At 47.9% G+C, this 18,401-nt stretch overlaps 2 protein-coding genes across 2 annotated transcripts in view; one reads left to right on the top strand and one right to left on the bottom strand.

The window, feature by feature from the left end:
* The window catches only part of VPS37D (vacuolar protein sorting 37 homolog D (S. cerevisiae)), a 13,164-nt gene extending 4,011 nt beyond the window's left edge, over window positions 1-9,153 (bottom strand). The window contains exon 1 of the mRNA XM_014548512.1: window positions 9,043-9,153. Coding sequence (XP_014403998.1) covers window positions 9,043-9,069 — 27 coding nt within the window. The 5' untranslated portion in view covers window positions 9,070-9,153. The remainder of the gene's footprint in view (window positions 1-9,042) is intronic.
* The window catches only part of MLXIPL (MLX interacting protein-like), a 34,552-nt gene continuing 24,458 nt past the window's right edge, over window positions 8,308-18,401 (top strand). The window contains exon 1 of the mRNA XM_014548511.1: window positions 8,308-8,446. The gene's annotated coding sequence lies outside the window, so the exon portion shown is untranslated. The remainder of the gene's footprint in view (window positions 8,447-18,401) is intronic.

The following is an 18,401-nucleotide window of genomic DNA, read 5'->3' as shown; positions in this document are numbered from 1 at the left end:
TCTGGGCCTCCCGCACCCGCCGATCGGCCCGCAAAACCATCCTCCCGCCGCCACCCGGATAGCTGAGGCGGCTTCTCTCCGCACCCCTCCTCTTGGCCATCCATCACTCACCACGCCCCCCAGGCACCGACTCTCCCACCCCAGGCGTTTACAATTTGCGGGACTATTTCACATTTCCCCTCTGGATTCGCACAACAATTTTCTGAGTTTGGCTGGGCGCCAGGAGCTCCTGCTCTGCGGCTAACTTGAACAAGTCGATCACCTTCCCAAGCCTCAGTTTTCTCTTCTGTAAAATGGGTTGATGATGCACAAAGTGAGGATTAGAGATAGTGAGTGTTGAGTGCTTTACCTGTAGTAAATGAATCCCTAATATGTTATCATTTTACAGATGAGGAAACAGATTCACAGAGATGATGTCACCTTCCAAAGTCACATTACAGGTGAATGATAGGCAATCTCAATTCTTCCTTCTGTTCAGGACCCTGCAGAGCACATGATTCCAGGTCACTGGGCTAGACCCTCTGCAGAGTTCATGGATATAGACGGACAGAGTCACATTCTCACACAGCTTACTCTAGGACAAGTCAGAATGTCAAGTTTCGCCACCCAGTGGCTTCCTAAGTGATTCCCGTGTGATGCCAGAGGATTGTCATTTGCCTTATCTTCACAGCTAGACTTGGCTAGTGCCATTGCCAGGAAACAGACACTCAGAGACTAAGCCACTTGTCTAAAATCAAACAGTAATGAGTGAGCTTGTCCCACTTTATCACACTGCTAAGAAAGCAGAGGTAGGACCAGGGCAATCAGAAAGGCTCACCAGAGGAGGTGACATTTGCTCTGGGTTTTGAAGGATGAATAGGAGTTCTGAAGTTAAAGGAGAAAGTAATTAAACTAAAGAGAAGTCCATAAGCCAAGGTATAAGGGCTGAAAGACTTATACCAATCCATCCAGACTCTTCCAATCCATCCAGAGCACAATGGGCAGATATCCAAGAGAGACAAAACTGATGAGTGGGATAGGACAGGCTTATTAGTAGACTATAAAGCCAATACTTCTTCCAAATTTTTATAATAACTGAAATTTGGTTTTCCCTTTCAAGACTCAGCTGTAACATCACCACCTCCTGGAAGCCCTCCACTTACCCAGGCTGGGTTATGTGCCCCTCTCCTCTGGGCTCCCACAGTCCCTGCTCTCCTTCCACCATCGTCCTGGGCATTATCAAAAGTCCCTCCACTTATCCCAGTTCTCTGGCTGTGATCTCCCTGGTTCTGCTCTGCCACCTCAGGACCCACCATTTCCACTAAGCATCCAGGGGTCTTCTAGACAATCCTACATGGCCCTCCTTTGGCCCCTTTCACTCTGAACTTCTTCACCCTAAGAGTGCTGGTAAGACCTCAGCTTGTCCCCCTCTTTCTCACCAACCCCCCTTTGTTCAGCCCAGTAGGCACCCTGTTGAATGCCCCACGAACCATGTTCTGTGTAAACCTTCCCCACATTCCTCAGACCCCTAAACCCACTTCTGCTGCCCATCACAGATAGAAGCCTCTGCCATTTTCTGCCTCGCCTCTTTGGATTTCTCTGCATATGCCTCAGTGCCCTCCCGACCCTCCCACCTCCAGAAAAAGCCGCCTCTCCTCCGTCCAAAGCCAATCCAGGTGCCCTTCCTATAGGCCTCACCTTTACCTGCCTCCTCCAAGATGCCTTGCCCCATTCCATCAGTTATGTCTTTCTTTCTCTCTACTTTAGACTGATAACCTCCCTTTCATTCATCCTCCAATATTTTGAAAGCATCCTGTTATGGGCTGAATGTTTGTGTCCCCCAAAATTCATATGTGGAAGGCCTAACCCCTCACTATGCTATTTGAAAGTGGGGCCTTCGGGAAGTTATTAGATTTAGATGAGGTCAGGAGATTGGGTCCCCCGTGGTGGCATCAGTGTCCTTGTAAGAAGAGAAAGAGAGCAGAGTTCTTTCTCTCTCTCCACGTGAGGACACAGCGAGAGCGGAGCTGTCTGCAAGCCAGGAAGCAGGCTCTCACCAGAAACGGAGTCTGCTGGCACCTTGGTCTTGGACTTCCCAGCCTCCAGAATTGTAAGAAGTTCATATCTGCTGTTTAAGCCCGCAAGTCTGTGGTGTTTCACGGTGGCAGCCCAAGTTAAGACATGCCCTCTACACTGTACTTCCTGTGTCCCTTTCCTGGTCTGACTTTACTCCCTCTCACCACTCCGGCGGGAACTGCTCCAGCCGAGGTCGTCGACCATGTTCTTACTGCCAGGACTCCTCTTTTCCACATTCAACACCACTGAGCACTCTCTTTCTTGACCCCATAGCAGTAGAGCCCAGACATTTCACAGCCACCAGGTTGACAAAAATGAAAAAGTCAGGTAATAGCAAGTGTTGGTGAAAGTGGGAGTGACAGGAGTGCTCATGCACCACTAGTAGGAGAGAGAACCGATTCACTGTGGAGAGCAGTCATTCAAAGGTGCTCATATCACATAGCCTAGTCGTTCCCTCGGTGGTAGTTGGAACAATGGCCCCCAAAGCTGTCCACATCCTAAACCCGGAGCCTGTGGCTATGTTATCTTCCATGGCAGACATGAATTTGCAGCTGTGATTAAGTCAAGGATCTGGAGATGGGGAACTTGTCCACCCTATGCAATCACAAGGGTCCGTATAAGAGGAAGGCGGGAGAGTCAGAATCAGAGAAAATGTGACAATGGAAGCAGAGGGTCAGAGTCAGAGAAATTTGGAGATACTGTGTTGCTGGCGTTGAAGATGTAGTGAGGAGCCACAAGCCAAGGAAGGCAGGTGGCTTCTAGAAGCCAAAAAATTCAAGGAAATGGATTCTCCCCTAAAGAGGGACGGTGACCTTGCCAAAACCTTCACTTTAGCCCAGTGAAACCCGTTCGGACTTCTGACCTCCAGAGTTGTAAGATAATACATGTGTGTTGTTTTAACCCGCTAGTGTTGTGGTCATTTGTTACAGCAGCCATAGGGAACTAGTACAAACTCCTAGGAATGTTCACTCTCTTGAACTAGGATTCATGAACAAGAATGTTCACAGCAGCTCAATTTGTCATAACAAAGAACTGGAAGCAACCCAAATGTCCAATGTACTCAGAAGAGTACATTCAGTATAATGTGATGTTGATATAAAGTTTAGAAACATGTAAAACTATACTTCACATTGCTTGGAGTTACATACAAAGTAAAGTATGGGAACAATAAATACCAAATTCAGAAGCATGGTTGTATGGCAGAAGAGGGATGGAATCAGAGAGGAGACAGAGGGGACTTCAATGGTGTTGAGAGAGAATTCAGTTTCTTTTTTTTTTAAATATATTTTTATTGATTTCAGAGAGGAAGGGAGAGGGAGAGAGAGAAACATCCATGATGAGAGAGAATCATTGATGGGCTGCCTCCTGCATGCCCCACACGGGATCAAGCCCGCAACCAGGGCATGTGCTCTTGGCCAGAATCGAACCTGGGACCTTTTAGTCCACAGGCCGATGCTCTATCCACTAAGCCAAACTGGCTAGGGTGAGAATTCAATTTCTTAAGCTGAGTGGGGGTACACAGGTGTACACTGTATTAATATTTACACTTTGGGTGTAAACTTTTATGTAAAGTTAAGAAATTTTTAGGGTCTATTTTTAGAACTTAGCTTTGGAGTTAGATAGACTTGGATCTCATTCTGAGCTCTGAACTTCCTATGTGACCCAGCGCCAATCACTTAATTATATCATATGTAAAATGAGAAGTTGAAGGATTAGGTGACTTTATATAAGCGTCTAGCATGATGACTAGTCAGTGCTCCAAAAACAGCAGCTGCAATGGGCTTATCTTTCTGGAAATACTCTCTTGGTTTGTAACTAATGGAACAACCATCTTCCAGGAAATTCCAGGAGTTGACTGTGCAAAGGGACACTTCGCCTCCGTGGTTCTCCTCCCTTCTTCAGTCCTTAAATTCATTGTTCTCCAGCCCTAGCCAGTTTGGCTCTGGATAGAGTGTTGGCCTGTGGACTGAAAGGTCCCGGGTTCAATTCTGGTCAGGGCACATGCCTGAGTTGTGGGCTCAATCCCCAGTAGGGGGCATGCAGGAGGCAGCTGATCAATGATTCTTTCTCATCATTGATGTTTTTCTCTCTCTCTCTCTCCCTCTCCCTTCCTCTCTGAAATCAATAAAAATATATTTTTAAATTAATTGTTCTCCAAGGACCTGACCCCCACCCCCTTTTTAAAAATCAGCTTAATTATATATGCATAACCCATGGACACAGATAGTGGAGTGGGGAGGGCCTGGGGTAGGGGCAGGGATGGCCTGGAAGGAGTTGATGGGGGAAAAAAGGGGACATATGTAATACTTTCCATAAAGATTTTAAAGATTTTTTAAAATCAGCTTTATTGATATATAGTTCACATGCCATACAATTCAAATTTAAATTGTACGATTCAGTGTTTTTGGTATATTCACATAGTTGTGCAACCATTGGCACAATCAATTTTAGAACATTTTCCATCATCCCCAGAAGAAACTCTGTACTCATTAGCAGTCACTTCCATTTCCTCAACCCTACCACCACCAACACCCTCAGCCCTAAGCAATCACTAACATACTTTCCGTCTCTATTGATTTGCCTATTCTGGACATTTGATACCAATGGAATCTTATCATATGCGGTCTTTTTTGACTAGCTTCTATCATTTAACAATGTTTTCAAGATTCATTGATATTGATATTGATTGATATTGTAGCATTTATTAGTACAGATACCTTTTTATTTCTTGCAATAAAATATACATGACATAAAATTTACCATTTTAATCATTTGCAAGTGTACAGTTCTGTGACATCAAGTACATTTACACTGTGCAACCGTCACCATCATCCATCTCCAGAAGTCCTTTCATCTTCCCAAACTGAAACTCTGCACCCATTAAAATAATAACTCCCCCTTCTCGCCTCCCCCAAGCCCCTGGCACCCACCATTCTACTTTCTGTCTCTATGAATTTGACTACTTTAGGTAGCTCATATAAGTGGAATCTTACAGTAATTTGTCCTTTTGCGACTGGCTTCTTTCTCTTAGCATAATGTCCTCTAGCTTCATCCATGTTGTAGCATGTGTCAGAATTTCCCTCCTGAATAATATTCCATCATATGTGTAGACCACAATTTGTCTACTCATTAATGGGTTGATGAACATTGGGATTGTTTTTTGACTATTATAATAATGTCATTATGAACATTCATATACAACTTTTGTATTACATGTGTTGTTTTTTCTCTTGGTTATATACCAAAGAGTGGATTTTAAAATGTTTTTATTTTATATTTTTATTGATTTCAGAGAGGGAGAGAGATATAGAAACATCAATGATGAAAGAGAATCATTAATTGGCTGCCTCCTGCGCACCCCCAACTGGGGGTTGAGTCTGCAACCCAGGCATGTGCCCTGACAGGGAATCGAACTGTGACCTCCTGGTTCGGATGTTCAACCACTGAGCCACACTGGCCAGGCAAGAGTGGATATTTGATAACTTTATGTTTAACCTTTTTTGAGGAAAGGCCCAACTATTTTCCAAAGTAGCTACACCATTGTACAATGTATGAGAATGCCAATTTTTTCACCACCAATAGTTATTGTCTATCTTTTTTATTATAGCTATCCTAGTGAGTGTGAAGTCGAATCTCATAATTTTGATTTATACTTCTCTAATGACTAATGTTGAGCCTTTTAAAGAATAGCTTTATTGAGGTATAAATGATGCACAATAAACTGTACATATTTAAAGTATGCAATTTAATGAGCTTGGGCATAGGTATATGCCCCTGAAACCATAACCAAAATCAAGGCAATTAACATATCCATCCCCCCCAAATTTCTTTATACTTTTTTATAATCCCTCCCTCCAGTCTCCCCCATACCCCTTTACTCCATCCCCAGATAAACCCTGATCTGCTTTCTGTCACTACAGGTTAGACTGCATTTTCTAGAATCCTATATAATAAAAGCCTAATATGCTGAATGTCCAGTCATCCAGTCGTCCGTTCAACCAATCAAAGCGTAATACGCTAATGATATGCTAAGGCTGCTCAGCCGTTTGCTTTGACATGCACTGACCACCAGGGGGCAGACACTCCAACCAGTAGGTTAGCTTGCTGCTGGGGTCCAGCCCATCAGGACTGAGCGAGACTAGCCAGACACGCCCTGGAGCCCTCCCTCAGTCCCTCCCCGGCTGGCCAACCTCCCACATCCCTCTCTGGCCCCAATCGTGCACCAGTGGGGTCCCTCGGCCTGGCCTGTGCCCTCTTACAATCCGGGACCCCTAGTGGGATGTTGGAGAGCCAGTTTTAGCCCGATCCCGCAGGCCAGGCCAAGGGACCCCACTGGTACATGAATTCGTGCACCTGGCCTCTAGTTTTATATAAATGGAGTCATACAGTATATACTATTTTTTAGTATACTATCCACTTAGAATAATTATTTTGATAGTCATCCATTTCTCAGCAGGTTGTTCCTTTTCATATTTGCATTTATGAATATACTACAATTTGTTTATCCATGCACCTGTTGATGGCCATCCTAGTTGTTTCCAGTTTCAGGCTTTCACAACTAAAGCTGCTAGGAACATTTGTGTACAAGTCTTTGCATAGACATACCCTTTCATTTCTCTTGACTAAATACCTAGGAGTGAAATGGCTTGGTCAGACAACAGTTGCACATGTTTTGTTTTGTTTTTTTAAGTATATTTTTATTGATTTCAGAGAGGAAGGGAGAGGGAGAGAGAGATAGAAACATCAATGATGAGAGAGAATCATTGATTGGCTGTCTCCTGCGTACCCCCTACTGGGGATCGAGCCTGCAACCTGGGCATGTGCCTTTTGGCTGGAATTGAACCCAGGACCTTTCAGTCCACAGGCCAACACTCTATCCACTGAGACAAACTGGCTAGGGCAACAGTTGCATGTTTAACATTCTTAAAAAACTACCACAGTTTTCCAAACTGTTTTAACGTCCCCACTGCACTATGTCAGTTGCAATTGCTCCACATCCTTACCAACATTTTATATGATCAATCTTTCTTCATTTTAGCCATTCTAACAGTTGTCTAATTCCTTTGTTTTGTTAAAATAGCTTTATTATGTAGACACGTGCATCTAAACAATATATTAGTTGTAGCTGTTTTTGAACCTCATAGAAAGTGAAGGCTCTGACTTTACCCATCTAGTCTTTCTGCTGCGGGGACAGCCTCCTACCACATTATAGTCATATTCACACCCGCTCAGGGCGAGGCACACCGGGGGCATTGATCCAGGCTGAAGAAACAAGCAGCCTAACGCTATCAGCTGCCTCACAGCTCTGCCATTCGCCTTGTCACAGGCTCAGACCTTACCTGCCAACCTGAGGACCAAAGTCTGCTGGATGTCACCCAGTGGGTACCCCTCAGTGCAGTATCTCCCCCCTCTGCCCACATCCCGTCTCCCCTCTAGCCCTTTATTTGGTTTAGGGCATCAATATCCTTCCAGGTGCTGAGGCTCAAACCAGGAAAGCCTCCTGAATCCTTCGCCTTTCTCACCCCCAAACCTTCCATCTGTCTCCAAATCCTCTCCATGCAATTCTGCTGACATTTACAAGCACGTTATCTTGTTTCAGGTCCTGTTCCGGGGCTGGATCCGAGTTGAATGAGACCCAAGCCCTTTGGAGAAGCACACGCAGAAATCACAGCAACCATCTGTCCCTTCACTCCCCAGTCCTCCATCCACCTCCCCAGTGGGTCTCGCGGTAGTCCGGCCACTCCCGGGCTGAGGCACCCGCCCCAGGTTCTCCCTGCAGCGCTTCTTCCCGGCTGCAGCCCCAGCACACCCAGCTGGTCCTGCCTTGGCCTGACACTCTTCCGTGGCTCCCTGTCCTCCCCTGGATGGAATCTACATTTCTTTGTTTGACTCCTTTGCTCTTACCTGACTCTCTCCCTTTTTTCTTTTCCCTGACCTGATGCTCAACCTATAGACATCTCCCCTCCAGTCAAGCCAGACTCCTGACTATTACCCAACTTTCTGCTGCATTTCCACACCTCCCCTGCTTCTGCCCAAGATATTCCTCTACCTAGAAAGCCCTTCCTCCCAATGCCTGTCCTGAAGCTCTTAAAGAACTGACCCGTCCTTCTTGGACTCGCACACACCTGCTCCTCCACCGGCAGAATCGGTCCTCCTTCCTGGCATACTCTCTCGCAGCACTGATCCCAGCCTGACCTGTATTAGAGTCATTAAAGACTCACCTGTTTCCTGCTGTTAGACTAGAGGTCCCCTGAGAGCAGGGACAGCATTTATGTCATCTTTCCAGTCCCAGCCGCGAGCACAGGATCTACTACTCAGCAGGCGCAGGGCCAGGACACCGGGGCTCAAATTCCAGCTCTGCCACCTACCGCCTGTATAAACCTCAGAAAAGGTACCCAACCTCTCTGTGTCTCTGTTTCCTCATCTGTAAAATGGAAGGAAATACCCATCCCATCTGGTCATCAGAGGGATTTGATGAATTAACCCACATATAGTAAAGTACAGGAGGTATAGGTGGGGCCCTGGCAAGTAGCCAATGCCTGGCAGATGTTAGCTAGAAGGGATAGTGATTTGTTAAGTTAATAGGAGACCCCTCCCCTTACTCTAGAGCAGTGGTTCTCAACCTTCTGGCCCTTTAAATACATTTCCTCATGTTGTGACCCAACCATAAAATTATTTTCGTTGCTACTTCATAACTGTAATGTTGCTACTGTTAGGAATCGTAATGTAAATATCTGATATGCAGGATGGTCTTAGGCGACCCCTGTGAAAGGGTCATTCGACCACCAAAGGGGTCACAACCCACAGGTTGAGAACCGCTGCTCTAGAGAATCTTCATGTGAAGGGGCAGATACTTTCAATTAATCTTCAAGGGACTTCCTTAAAGGAAGGAATCCCCAATGCCTCCCCAACTTCCCTTGAGGAAGGGGGAGCCTTCTACCAGGGCCATCTAACCCTTCTTTCTCAGCATCAATGTAACCATGAGACCTTCCTCCTGAGGAAGCCTTCCAGCATTGGACTGCTTCAAAGAACCCCTTCCCTTGGCTTTTCTCTGATGTGAAGGCCCTATGACCACAGCTACTCCCTCCCTCCTGCTCCCCATCTTCACCTTGCTCTCCCCTTATTCTACAAGGGATGCAAGCCCTTCCAGGGACCCAGACCACTTCCAGGTCAGCTCGAGGTTTTCCACAGGCCGCAGCTGCAGCTAAGAGAGGCCCTGGAGAGAGAACATCTTGTCCAAACCTCCCTGCCGCCCCTGTTGTACACATGGATAGGATAAATGCAGGGTGCTCAGTAAATTAGAAACTTAGATGACGCTGTGAGTGATCCTTTAGTATAAGTATGCCCCAAATATTACATGAGGTTTAATTATACTTAAAAAAAATATTTGTTGTTTTTCAAAATTCAAATTTAACTGAAAATTCTAGATTTTTGTTTGCGAAATCTGGCAACCTTATGTAGAGTGCAGGGTGAGGGTGAGGGTTCAAGGATAGGGAGGGGGCTTAGGAGGAGAGAGGGACTCAGGGTAGAGAAAGGAGGTCAGAAAGAGGGGTTCCTCCTGGAGCTCAGGGAGGGGAGAGGGGGCTCCATAAGGGGTAGGGGCGTGAGAAGGAGGAGACTGCTCGAGGAATGGGAAATGAGGAAGAGACTTAGAGGCCGGAGAGGGCTCAGAAGGGATCATGGAGCTGGTGCTCAGGGAATGAATGGGGTTCAGTGAGCTGGTTAGGAGCTCAGGAGAGAGGGATTTGGGGACTAGAATGAAGTTTGAAGATAGGCTGGGGCTCAGTAGGCTGTCACTGGCTCTGGCTCTGCCCACTTGAGCCTGGCCCCACACCTGTGGCTCCTCCCTTCTCAAACCCAGCTCACAGTTTGGGAGCAGGGGAGAGAAGGGGCAAAAGGTGAGCAGGCACGAGCAAGTCCCAGACAGGGATTGGCAGGCACCTAGGCCCATGGTCTGGGCCATGACTGCTCCACAGGCTGCCAGCAGCGTGAGCAGCTGCCACCCACGTGCTAAGGAGAGAAGGAGGCACCAGATCTAGGGGGCAAAGGACACGCCGAGCAGGCTTCAGGCAGGTGGGGCGGGCAGTGCCCACATCCACACCCACTGCTAAAAGCAGGGTCAGTGCAGCACAGCACACAGAGCCCTCTGCCGCCGGTGCAGACAAGACGTCTGAGAGCAGCTGCCATCCCAGCATCTCACGGGACCCAGGGAACTCCGCGGTCCTGGTGGGGACCCATGCTACTTGCAGATTGCACGGAATCCAGGTGAGAGACATGGAGGGTATCAGGAGGGCGCAGGTGCCTAGCCCGAGGGGAGTCAGAGCCTCCCACCTTTCAAGTGGGGAGGGGCAGTTCTATGGCTCTGGGGGAAGGAGTTAATACTCCTGTGGACCTGCCCCTTTACTCAGGCTCAGCTGCCAGGTGGACAGAGGCAATCTCTACCCCAGAGAGGACTCAGGATCAAGAATTCAAGAGTTCATCCCACCTGCCCTTCCAGGAGCAGAGGGTGAAGTGCACACAGGTTCCTGCTGCCTCCGGATCCCACTGGCCGGGCTGGGGTTGAATCGTGGTCTAAGAAGCTCAGTGTGGGCCCAGAAAGGCAGAAGGAAGGGCCCTACGGGTGTAGAGAAGAACCAGGAGAGAAGCTGGTTCCAGGTGGGCCCGTGGATCAGGGGCAGGACCAAGAGCTCCCCCTGACGGGACATGGAGGAGTCAGATGTCACAGTGGGGCAGGGAAGCCAAGTGGATTCACAGCCACCAGGCTTCTAGCCAGCAGGTAGGGGCTGGAGAAGTGGGAAGGGCACTTCCACTGGTCTGGCCGGGAAGGCCAGGACTTCCTTCCAGCTCCCAGGCACCCTGCCCCCACCTGTGTTTCCTGAGGCCCCCCTGGTGGTCGAGTAGGCCAGGTCAGGCCTGGGCTGGTTTGAGCAGATTTGGGTTCTTGTCTGTGTATGACTGTGTGACTTTGGACACATCACTTCCTTTCTCTGGGCCTGACTCTCCCTCTGACATGGGGAGGCTTGCTCCTGGGCCACCAGTGTGGAGATAGGGATGTTCTTGTCTGTGTATGACTGTGTGACTTTGGACACATTACTTCCTTTCTCTGGGCCTGACTCTCCCACTGTGACATAGAGAGGCTTGCTCCTGGGTCACTAGTGTGGAGATAGGGACGGAATAAAATGGGACACCACGCCTGGCCGGTGTGGTCCAGTGGTTGAGCATTGACCCATGAACCAGGAAGTCACAGTTCGATTCCCAGTCAGGGCACATGCCTGGGTTGTGGGCTCAATCCCTAGTAGGGGCGTGCAGGAGGCAGCCAATGGATGATTCTCTCTCACCATTGATGTTTCTATCTCTCTCTCCCTCTCCCTTCCTCTCTCTGAAATCAATAAAAGCATCTCTTTCTTTATAAATGGGACACCAAGATGCCCTGGAAGACAGGGCGGCCCACTCCAAGCAAGGGCCCTCTGGTTCTTTACCAGGGGGATGATGTCACAGGGTCAGCTTAGTCAGGTCGTAGGTGGGGCCTGAGTCTAGCCCAGGCTTCCCTCTTGCCCAAGTTCTCCTCTTATTCTCAGCACCTGGCCTGCCCTGTCTCCTGCCCAGGCCCCGGATCCAGGGCAAGGCTGAGAATAGGGCCCTGGTGAGCTCATCGGGGTGCAGAGAGGGTGACCTGGGGAGGGCATGAAGGCCCCATGCATCCCCGTCGCCCCATACCTTGCCCTCTGCATTGTTTCCCTTCAGCTGTTCTGAGTTGTGTCCTTTATGATAAACTGGTAAACATAAGTAAGGCGCTTGCCTGAGTTCCTGAGTCTCTCTAGCCAATTACCAAACCTGAGGAAGAGGCTGTGGGATCCCTGATTTATATAGCCGGTTGGTCAGAAGTACAAATGACAACTTGTACTTGTGATTGGTGTCTGAAGTGGGGGCAGTGTTGTGGGACTGAGCCATTAACTTGTGGGATCTGACACCACCTCCAGGTAGATAGTGTCAGAACTGAATGGAGTTGGAGGACACCCAGCTGTGTTGGAGAATTGGAGAACGGTTTGGCAAATACTGGTAAACAGTGGCCCTGGACATGCTTGCAGACCGACAGACTCTTGTCATGACAGCTCTTCTTGGTGAAACACTAACTCCAGATTGACCCCCACCGGCTGCACTGTGATACTGATAGCTCACTCTCCTCCCCTGGCTGTTCACAAAATACTGAGAGGCTGGCTGTTCTGCCTGTTACAGGGAGGGGAGCTGAGGCCCAGAGAGGCTGGCTGGCTTGCCTGACCCATGGGACCCTGATGAACCAGCCCCTGGGGCCTTCCTTGGGCCGTAAAGAGAAGCCTCCCCGCCTCCCATCTTCACAGAATGAGAATGAATGCCAGGCGTGCTGGGGTGGGAAGCTGACCCTCACCTTCCCCAGCGTCAGGCTAGCCAGACAGGGAGCCTTTCCTGTTGCTTAGACAGCTCTGATCTCTGGACTTTGGCGCCTCAGACAGAGAAGAGGGGGTTCCCATGCCATCATCTACTCCACTATCTGCTCTTATTTTCTTTACTTTTTTTGGAGGGTTTTTTTTTTTCTGGTTTCAAAAACAATACACTGGTATTAGGCAACTTTAAAATTTATAGGAATTTGCAAAGTGACTGTTTCTGTTACCCACCCCTCCAAAGACCATCAGTGTCATCGTTTGGTGCCTATATGTCCAGACTTGTCTTCTCTTTTTATATTGAATGTTTACTATTATTTGTTTTTACTCAAATGGGATCACACTTCACATATTGTAACTTACTTTTTAATCAGCATTGCATCCTTTTAAAAAAATATATTTTTTATTTATTTCAGAGAGAATGGGAGAGAGAGTGAGAGAAACATCAATGATGAGAGAGAATCATTGATCTGCTGCCTCCTGCACACCCCACACTGGGGATCAAGCCCGCAACCTAGGCATGTGCCCTGACTGGGAATTGAACTGTGACCTCCTGGTTCATAGGTTGATGCTAAACCACTGAGCCACGCTGGCCGGGCAATCAGCATTGCATCTTAACCACCTTTCCCTAGTACTATACCTATATGATAATGATAGGGAGCATGTACTAAGCACTTTGCAGGTATTAAATCACTTAATTCTCATAAAAACTGTAAGAGGTAAATACTATTATTACCCCCATTTTACAGATGAGGTTGTTAACAGCTACATGATATTCCACTGTGGGGATTTATCAAAATTTATTCAACCACTCTCCTTTTCCTCAGTATTATAAACAGTGCTGCAAGGAACATCCTTGCACATCTTTGCACACATATGGAAGTATTTTTATAGGACAAATTTCTGCAATTGAACTTGGGTCAAAGAGTCCCAACATGTTTGGAGTAATAGATTTTGCCAAATGGTCCTCCAAAAATATAAGCCCATATTCCTTGTCTACTAACAGAATAGGGGTAAGGACTGTTGTCATTCCTGCCTCTTCCTGACCTGGGATGGAATTTTTTAAATATTATTTTTTAATTTATTGATTTAAGAGAGAGAGAGAGAGAGAGAGAGAGAGAGAGAGATTTTTTTTGTTCCACTCATTCATGCACTCGTTGGTTGATTCCTAATATGTGCCCTGACCAGGGATCGAATCGTCAACCTTGGTGCATCAGGACAATGTTCTAACCAGCCAAGCTACCTGGTCAGGTCCTGAGATGTTTTTGTAGTTTTTTTTTAAATCCTCACCCCAGGATATTTTTTCTATTTATTTTTAGAGAGAATGAAAGGGAGGGAGGGAGGAGGAGGAGGAGGCGGAGGAGGAGGAGGAGGAGGAGGAGGGAGAGAGAGAGAGAGAGGGAAACATCGATGGGAGAGAGACACATTGATTGGCTACCTCCCACACGCATCCCTGACAAGGGCTGAGGATCGAATCTGCAACCAAGGTATGTGCCCTTGTCCAGGAATCAAACCCATGACTCTTCTTGGGTCTGCCAACCAACGCTCCAACCACTGAGCCAAACCATCCAGGGCTGGGATGGGGTGTTAAAGAAGCAGCCAAAGTGCTGGAGAAGGGGATTTTTCTGGATGGATAACCCTGCCAGTCATGCCACCAACCCACCACACTCCCACCACACTATGGGCTGTACCCCAGGGCCTTATGGGAAGGGCTTTCATTTTCTCTTACTATCCTATATAATAAATGGATAATATGCAAATTGACCCTAATGGCGAAACGACCGGGAACAACCGGTCACTATGACGCTCACTGGCCACCAAGCGGCAGACGCTCAACACAGGAGCTGCCCCCTGGTGGTCAGTGTGCCACTCAGCCAGAAGCTGGCTCATGTCTGGCCAGCGCAGCGGCAGTGGTGGGAGCCTCTCCCACCACTGCCTCGGTGGCAGCACTAAGATGTCTGACTAACGACTTAGGCCGGCTCCCTGCGGGAAGTGGGACTAAGCCAACAGGTGGATATCCCCCAAGGGGTCCCGGACTGCGAGAGGGTACAGGCTGGGCTGAGGGCCCCCCCCGAGTGCACAAATTTTTGTGCACCGGGCCTCTAGTCCTATATAATAAAAGCCTAATATGCTAAGTGTCTGACCATTCGACCGTTCGACCAGTCACTATGACGTGCACTGACCACCAGGGGGCAGACACTCCAACCGGTAGGTTAGCTTGCTGCTGGGGTCTGGCCCATCAGGTCTGGGCAAGATGGGTCAAACACACCCTGGAGCCCTCCCGCGGTCCCTCCCCGGTCCTGATCATGCACCGTGGGGTCACTCTGCCTGGCCTGCACCCTTTTGCAATCCAGGACCGGGGGATGTCAGAGAGCCGGTTTCGGCCCGATCCCCTCAGGTCAGGCCAAGGGACCCCACCGGTGCACAATTCTGTGCACCAGGACTCTAGTTTAACTATACTAGTCAGAAAGTACAGGGTCAGGATTTAGAGCCTTAGATTACTTGCCCTGTGACCTCAAGTGACTCAACTTCTATGAGCCTGTTCCTTCGCCAATGACATGGAGTGATCATAATCCTGGTTCATTTGTCTCCCTGAGGGACAGAGGGGAGAGTCTGAAAGTGCTGTGGTTCCTGACAAGGGTAGGAGACTAGTGGTTTTGTTGGCTAAACTTTGGATGGGTTTTAAGAGCACAGATGGATGGACCAAGGCCTTGGCCTTAGGAAACTCACCAGCTTGCTGATAGAGGGAGGAGGAGGAGAGAAGGGATGAAGATGGAGAGGAATCTAAGTGGGCTGGGTCTGGATCTAGCCCCATCACTTGTTCCTAAACAGAGATCTGTGGCCTAGCCTGGCCTGGTTCTTCTAGGAACATCTGGGGAAGCCCAGGATGACCCTCAGGCCTCTCTCCTCAGGAAGTCTTTCTGTCCTCCCTCAGTGCCCTTAGCCCCCACAGACACTCTAAGACAAGCCCTGGACACTAGCTCCCACCCTGTTTGCTGTTCTTTCTCCAGTTGCTTCTTTATTCCTCTCCGGGGCCTTCCCACCTGACCCCCAGCTCAGCGTAGCCTAGGCAGGAGCTCATGGGAGGCTGCCTGATATGGTGTCAGTCCTGGGTTCAAATGTCAGCCCTGCCATCTACCATGTGTGAGGACCTGGGCCAGTCATGCTATAAAATGGGGATGATGTGCCCTGCCATTGTGGCTCAGTGGTTGAGTGTTGACCCATGAACCAGGAGGTCCCCAGTTTGATTCCTGGTCAGGGCACATCCTCAGGTTGCGGGCTCTATCCCCAGGAGGGGCCTGCAGGAGGCAGCCGATCCATGTTTCTCTCTCTCTCCCTCTCCCTTCCTCTCTTTCTAAAATATCAATAAAAACATATTTTTTTAAAAAGTGAATTACTAGAAAAATTAAATTGAAAAAGTAGGCAAACTAAAAGCTGAATATTTTATTATTATGTTATTATATTCAACAGATATCAGATTACTCTATTAAATTGATATAAATGTTTCTAAACACTTTCAATTTATGTATTTATCTTGTCACCCACTGGTTAAGAGAATCCATAACCTGGCAGTAATCTATGGGCCACACTTTGAGTGGGACTGTGTAGATGCCTCAATGCCCTGGAGCCAGGCTTACGGGTGGGGCCTGGGGGTGGCTTCCAGGGAGCAAGGCAGCTACATAGGCTGTTGGCACCCTGCTCTCACCTCAGCCAACTGAATGACTTGCCACTCATCAGCTCCCCAGCCCTGCCTTTGCCCCTGCAGTCCCCTCCCAGAATACCTTCTCCTCTCTCTGCACATCTAACTCTTGCTCTGTCTTTTTTTTTTTTAAAAGAATACTCATAATAGCTCCTATTTATTTTTTAAAATATATTTTCATTGATTTCAGAGAGGAAGGGAGGGGGAAAGAGAGATAGAAACATCAATGATAAGAGAAAATCATTGACTGGCTGCCCACACCCCCTCCTTTGCCCCTGCAGTCCCCTCCCAGAATACCTTCTCCTCTCTCTGCACATCTAACTCCTGCTCTGTCTTTTTTTTTTTTTTTAAAGAATACTCATAATAGCTCCTATTTATTTTTTAAAATATATTTTCATTGATTTCAGAGAGGAAGGGAGGGGGAAAGAGAGATAGAAACATCAATGATAAGAGAAAATCATTGACTGGCTGCCTCCTGCACACCCCCTACTGGGGATCGAGCCCACAACCCAGGCATGTGTCCTTGGCTGGAATCGAACCTGAGACCCTTCAGTCCACAGACCGACACTCTATCCACTGCTTCAAACCAGCTAGGGCCTGCTCTGTCTTTTAAGGTCCACCTCAAGCATACCCTCTCCAAGCATACTCCCAGGCTGCACGTCAGTCCTCCTCCACTAAACTTCCACAGTCCTGGCTACTGTTTCTGACAAGGGCATGAGACTGGTTTTGTTGGCTAAACTTGGTGAGTGAGTCACTCTGAGAGTGAATCACTGGTGGCTCACTCTCCTCTGCCGAGTTGCTTGCAAGCAGGAATCATGTTCTAAGTATCTGAGCATCCATCCCCCTACACTCCATCTCCGGCTTAACTGAGGACCGATACCAGCAGGCAGTTCATACATGTGCTGAATGGGCAGATGAGTGGCTGGGGGGATGGATGAAAAAATGGAAGGTTAGGTAGATGAATAGATGGAAGGATGCAGGGACAGATGGACACATCAGTAGGAAATGATGGATGCCTGAATGGATGGAAGAAGAGATGGATGGATGGGTTAACAGATTATGAATGGATAGACAGGAGATGAATGGACAGATAGGTGGACAGATTGACTATTAGAGAATGGATGGATAGATAGGAAAATGAGTAAATGTACCGATAGGTGGAGAGATGAATGATGGGTAGACAGATGGCTGGATACTCACACGAGCTTCACTCTGTTGTGCTTCCTCCTCTGCCTCTCCTGCCCTTTCTCTCCTCCTCCACTCTCACAATCTCAGAGCACAATGATCAATGGTTCTCAATCAGGACCAGAGATAGTCTACACAGGACTGTTTTTTTGTGTTTTTTTTTAAATATATTTTACCGATTCCTTACAGAGAGGAAGGGAGAGGGACAGAGAGCCAGAAACATCAATGAGAGAGAAACATCGATCAGCTGCCTCCTGCACACCCCCCACTGGGGATGTGCTCGAAACCAAGGTACATGCCCTTGGCCGGAATCGAACCTGGGACCCTTCAGTCCGCAGGCCGATGCTCTATCCACTGAGCCAAGCCAGCCAGGGCAGGACTGTTTTTTAATTTGGTATTTTCATAATTTAAAAATATATAAACTGTCTGACTGCTACTTCTATAGTATCACTAAACATAAATATAGAAGACAGTCTATAAATGTGAAGTGTGCTTTTGATGTTGTTGCTGTTACTCCTCACCCAAGTACCCAAGTATAGTTTTTCTATTGATTTTCAGAGAGAGTGAAAGGGACAGGGAGAGACTGAGAGAGAGAAACATTGATGTGAGAAAGACACATGGAATGTTTGCCTCCCGCACACGCCCCAGTGGGGCTGGGATGGAGCCTGCAACCAAGATATTAGGTAGGCCCTAGCTGGTTAGGCTCAGTGGATAGAGCGTCAGCCTGCGGACTGAGGGGTCCCAGGTTCAATTCCGGTCAAGGGCACATGCCTGGGTTGTGGGCTTGATCCCCACTGGGGGAGGTGCCGGAGGCAGCCAATCAGTGATTCTCTCTCATCATTGATGTTTCTATCTCTCTTTCCCAATCCCTTCCTTTCTGAAATCAATAAAGATATTTTTTTTAAAAAAAGATATGAGGTAGGTGCCTTGAAAGGAATCGAACCCGAGACCTTTCAAGTCCTTGGACTGGTGCTCTAACGACTGAGCAAGAAGCTAGGACTGAGTGTTCTTCTTACAAAGGAAAGTGGTGGGTTTTTTTTTTT

Source organism: Myotis brandtii, unplaced genomic scaffold (genome assembly GCF_000412655.1).
Source record: "Myotis brandtii unplaced genomic scaffold, ASM41265v1 scaffold510, whole genome shotgun sequence".
In the NCBI taxonomy this organism is placed as follows: Eukaryota; Metazoa; Chordata; class Mammalia; order Chiroptera; family Vespertilionidae; genus Myotis; species Myotis brandtii.
Note: the sequence above shows the minus strand (reverse complement) of the source record. Positions and strands in the feature narration are given on the sequence as shown.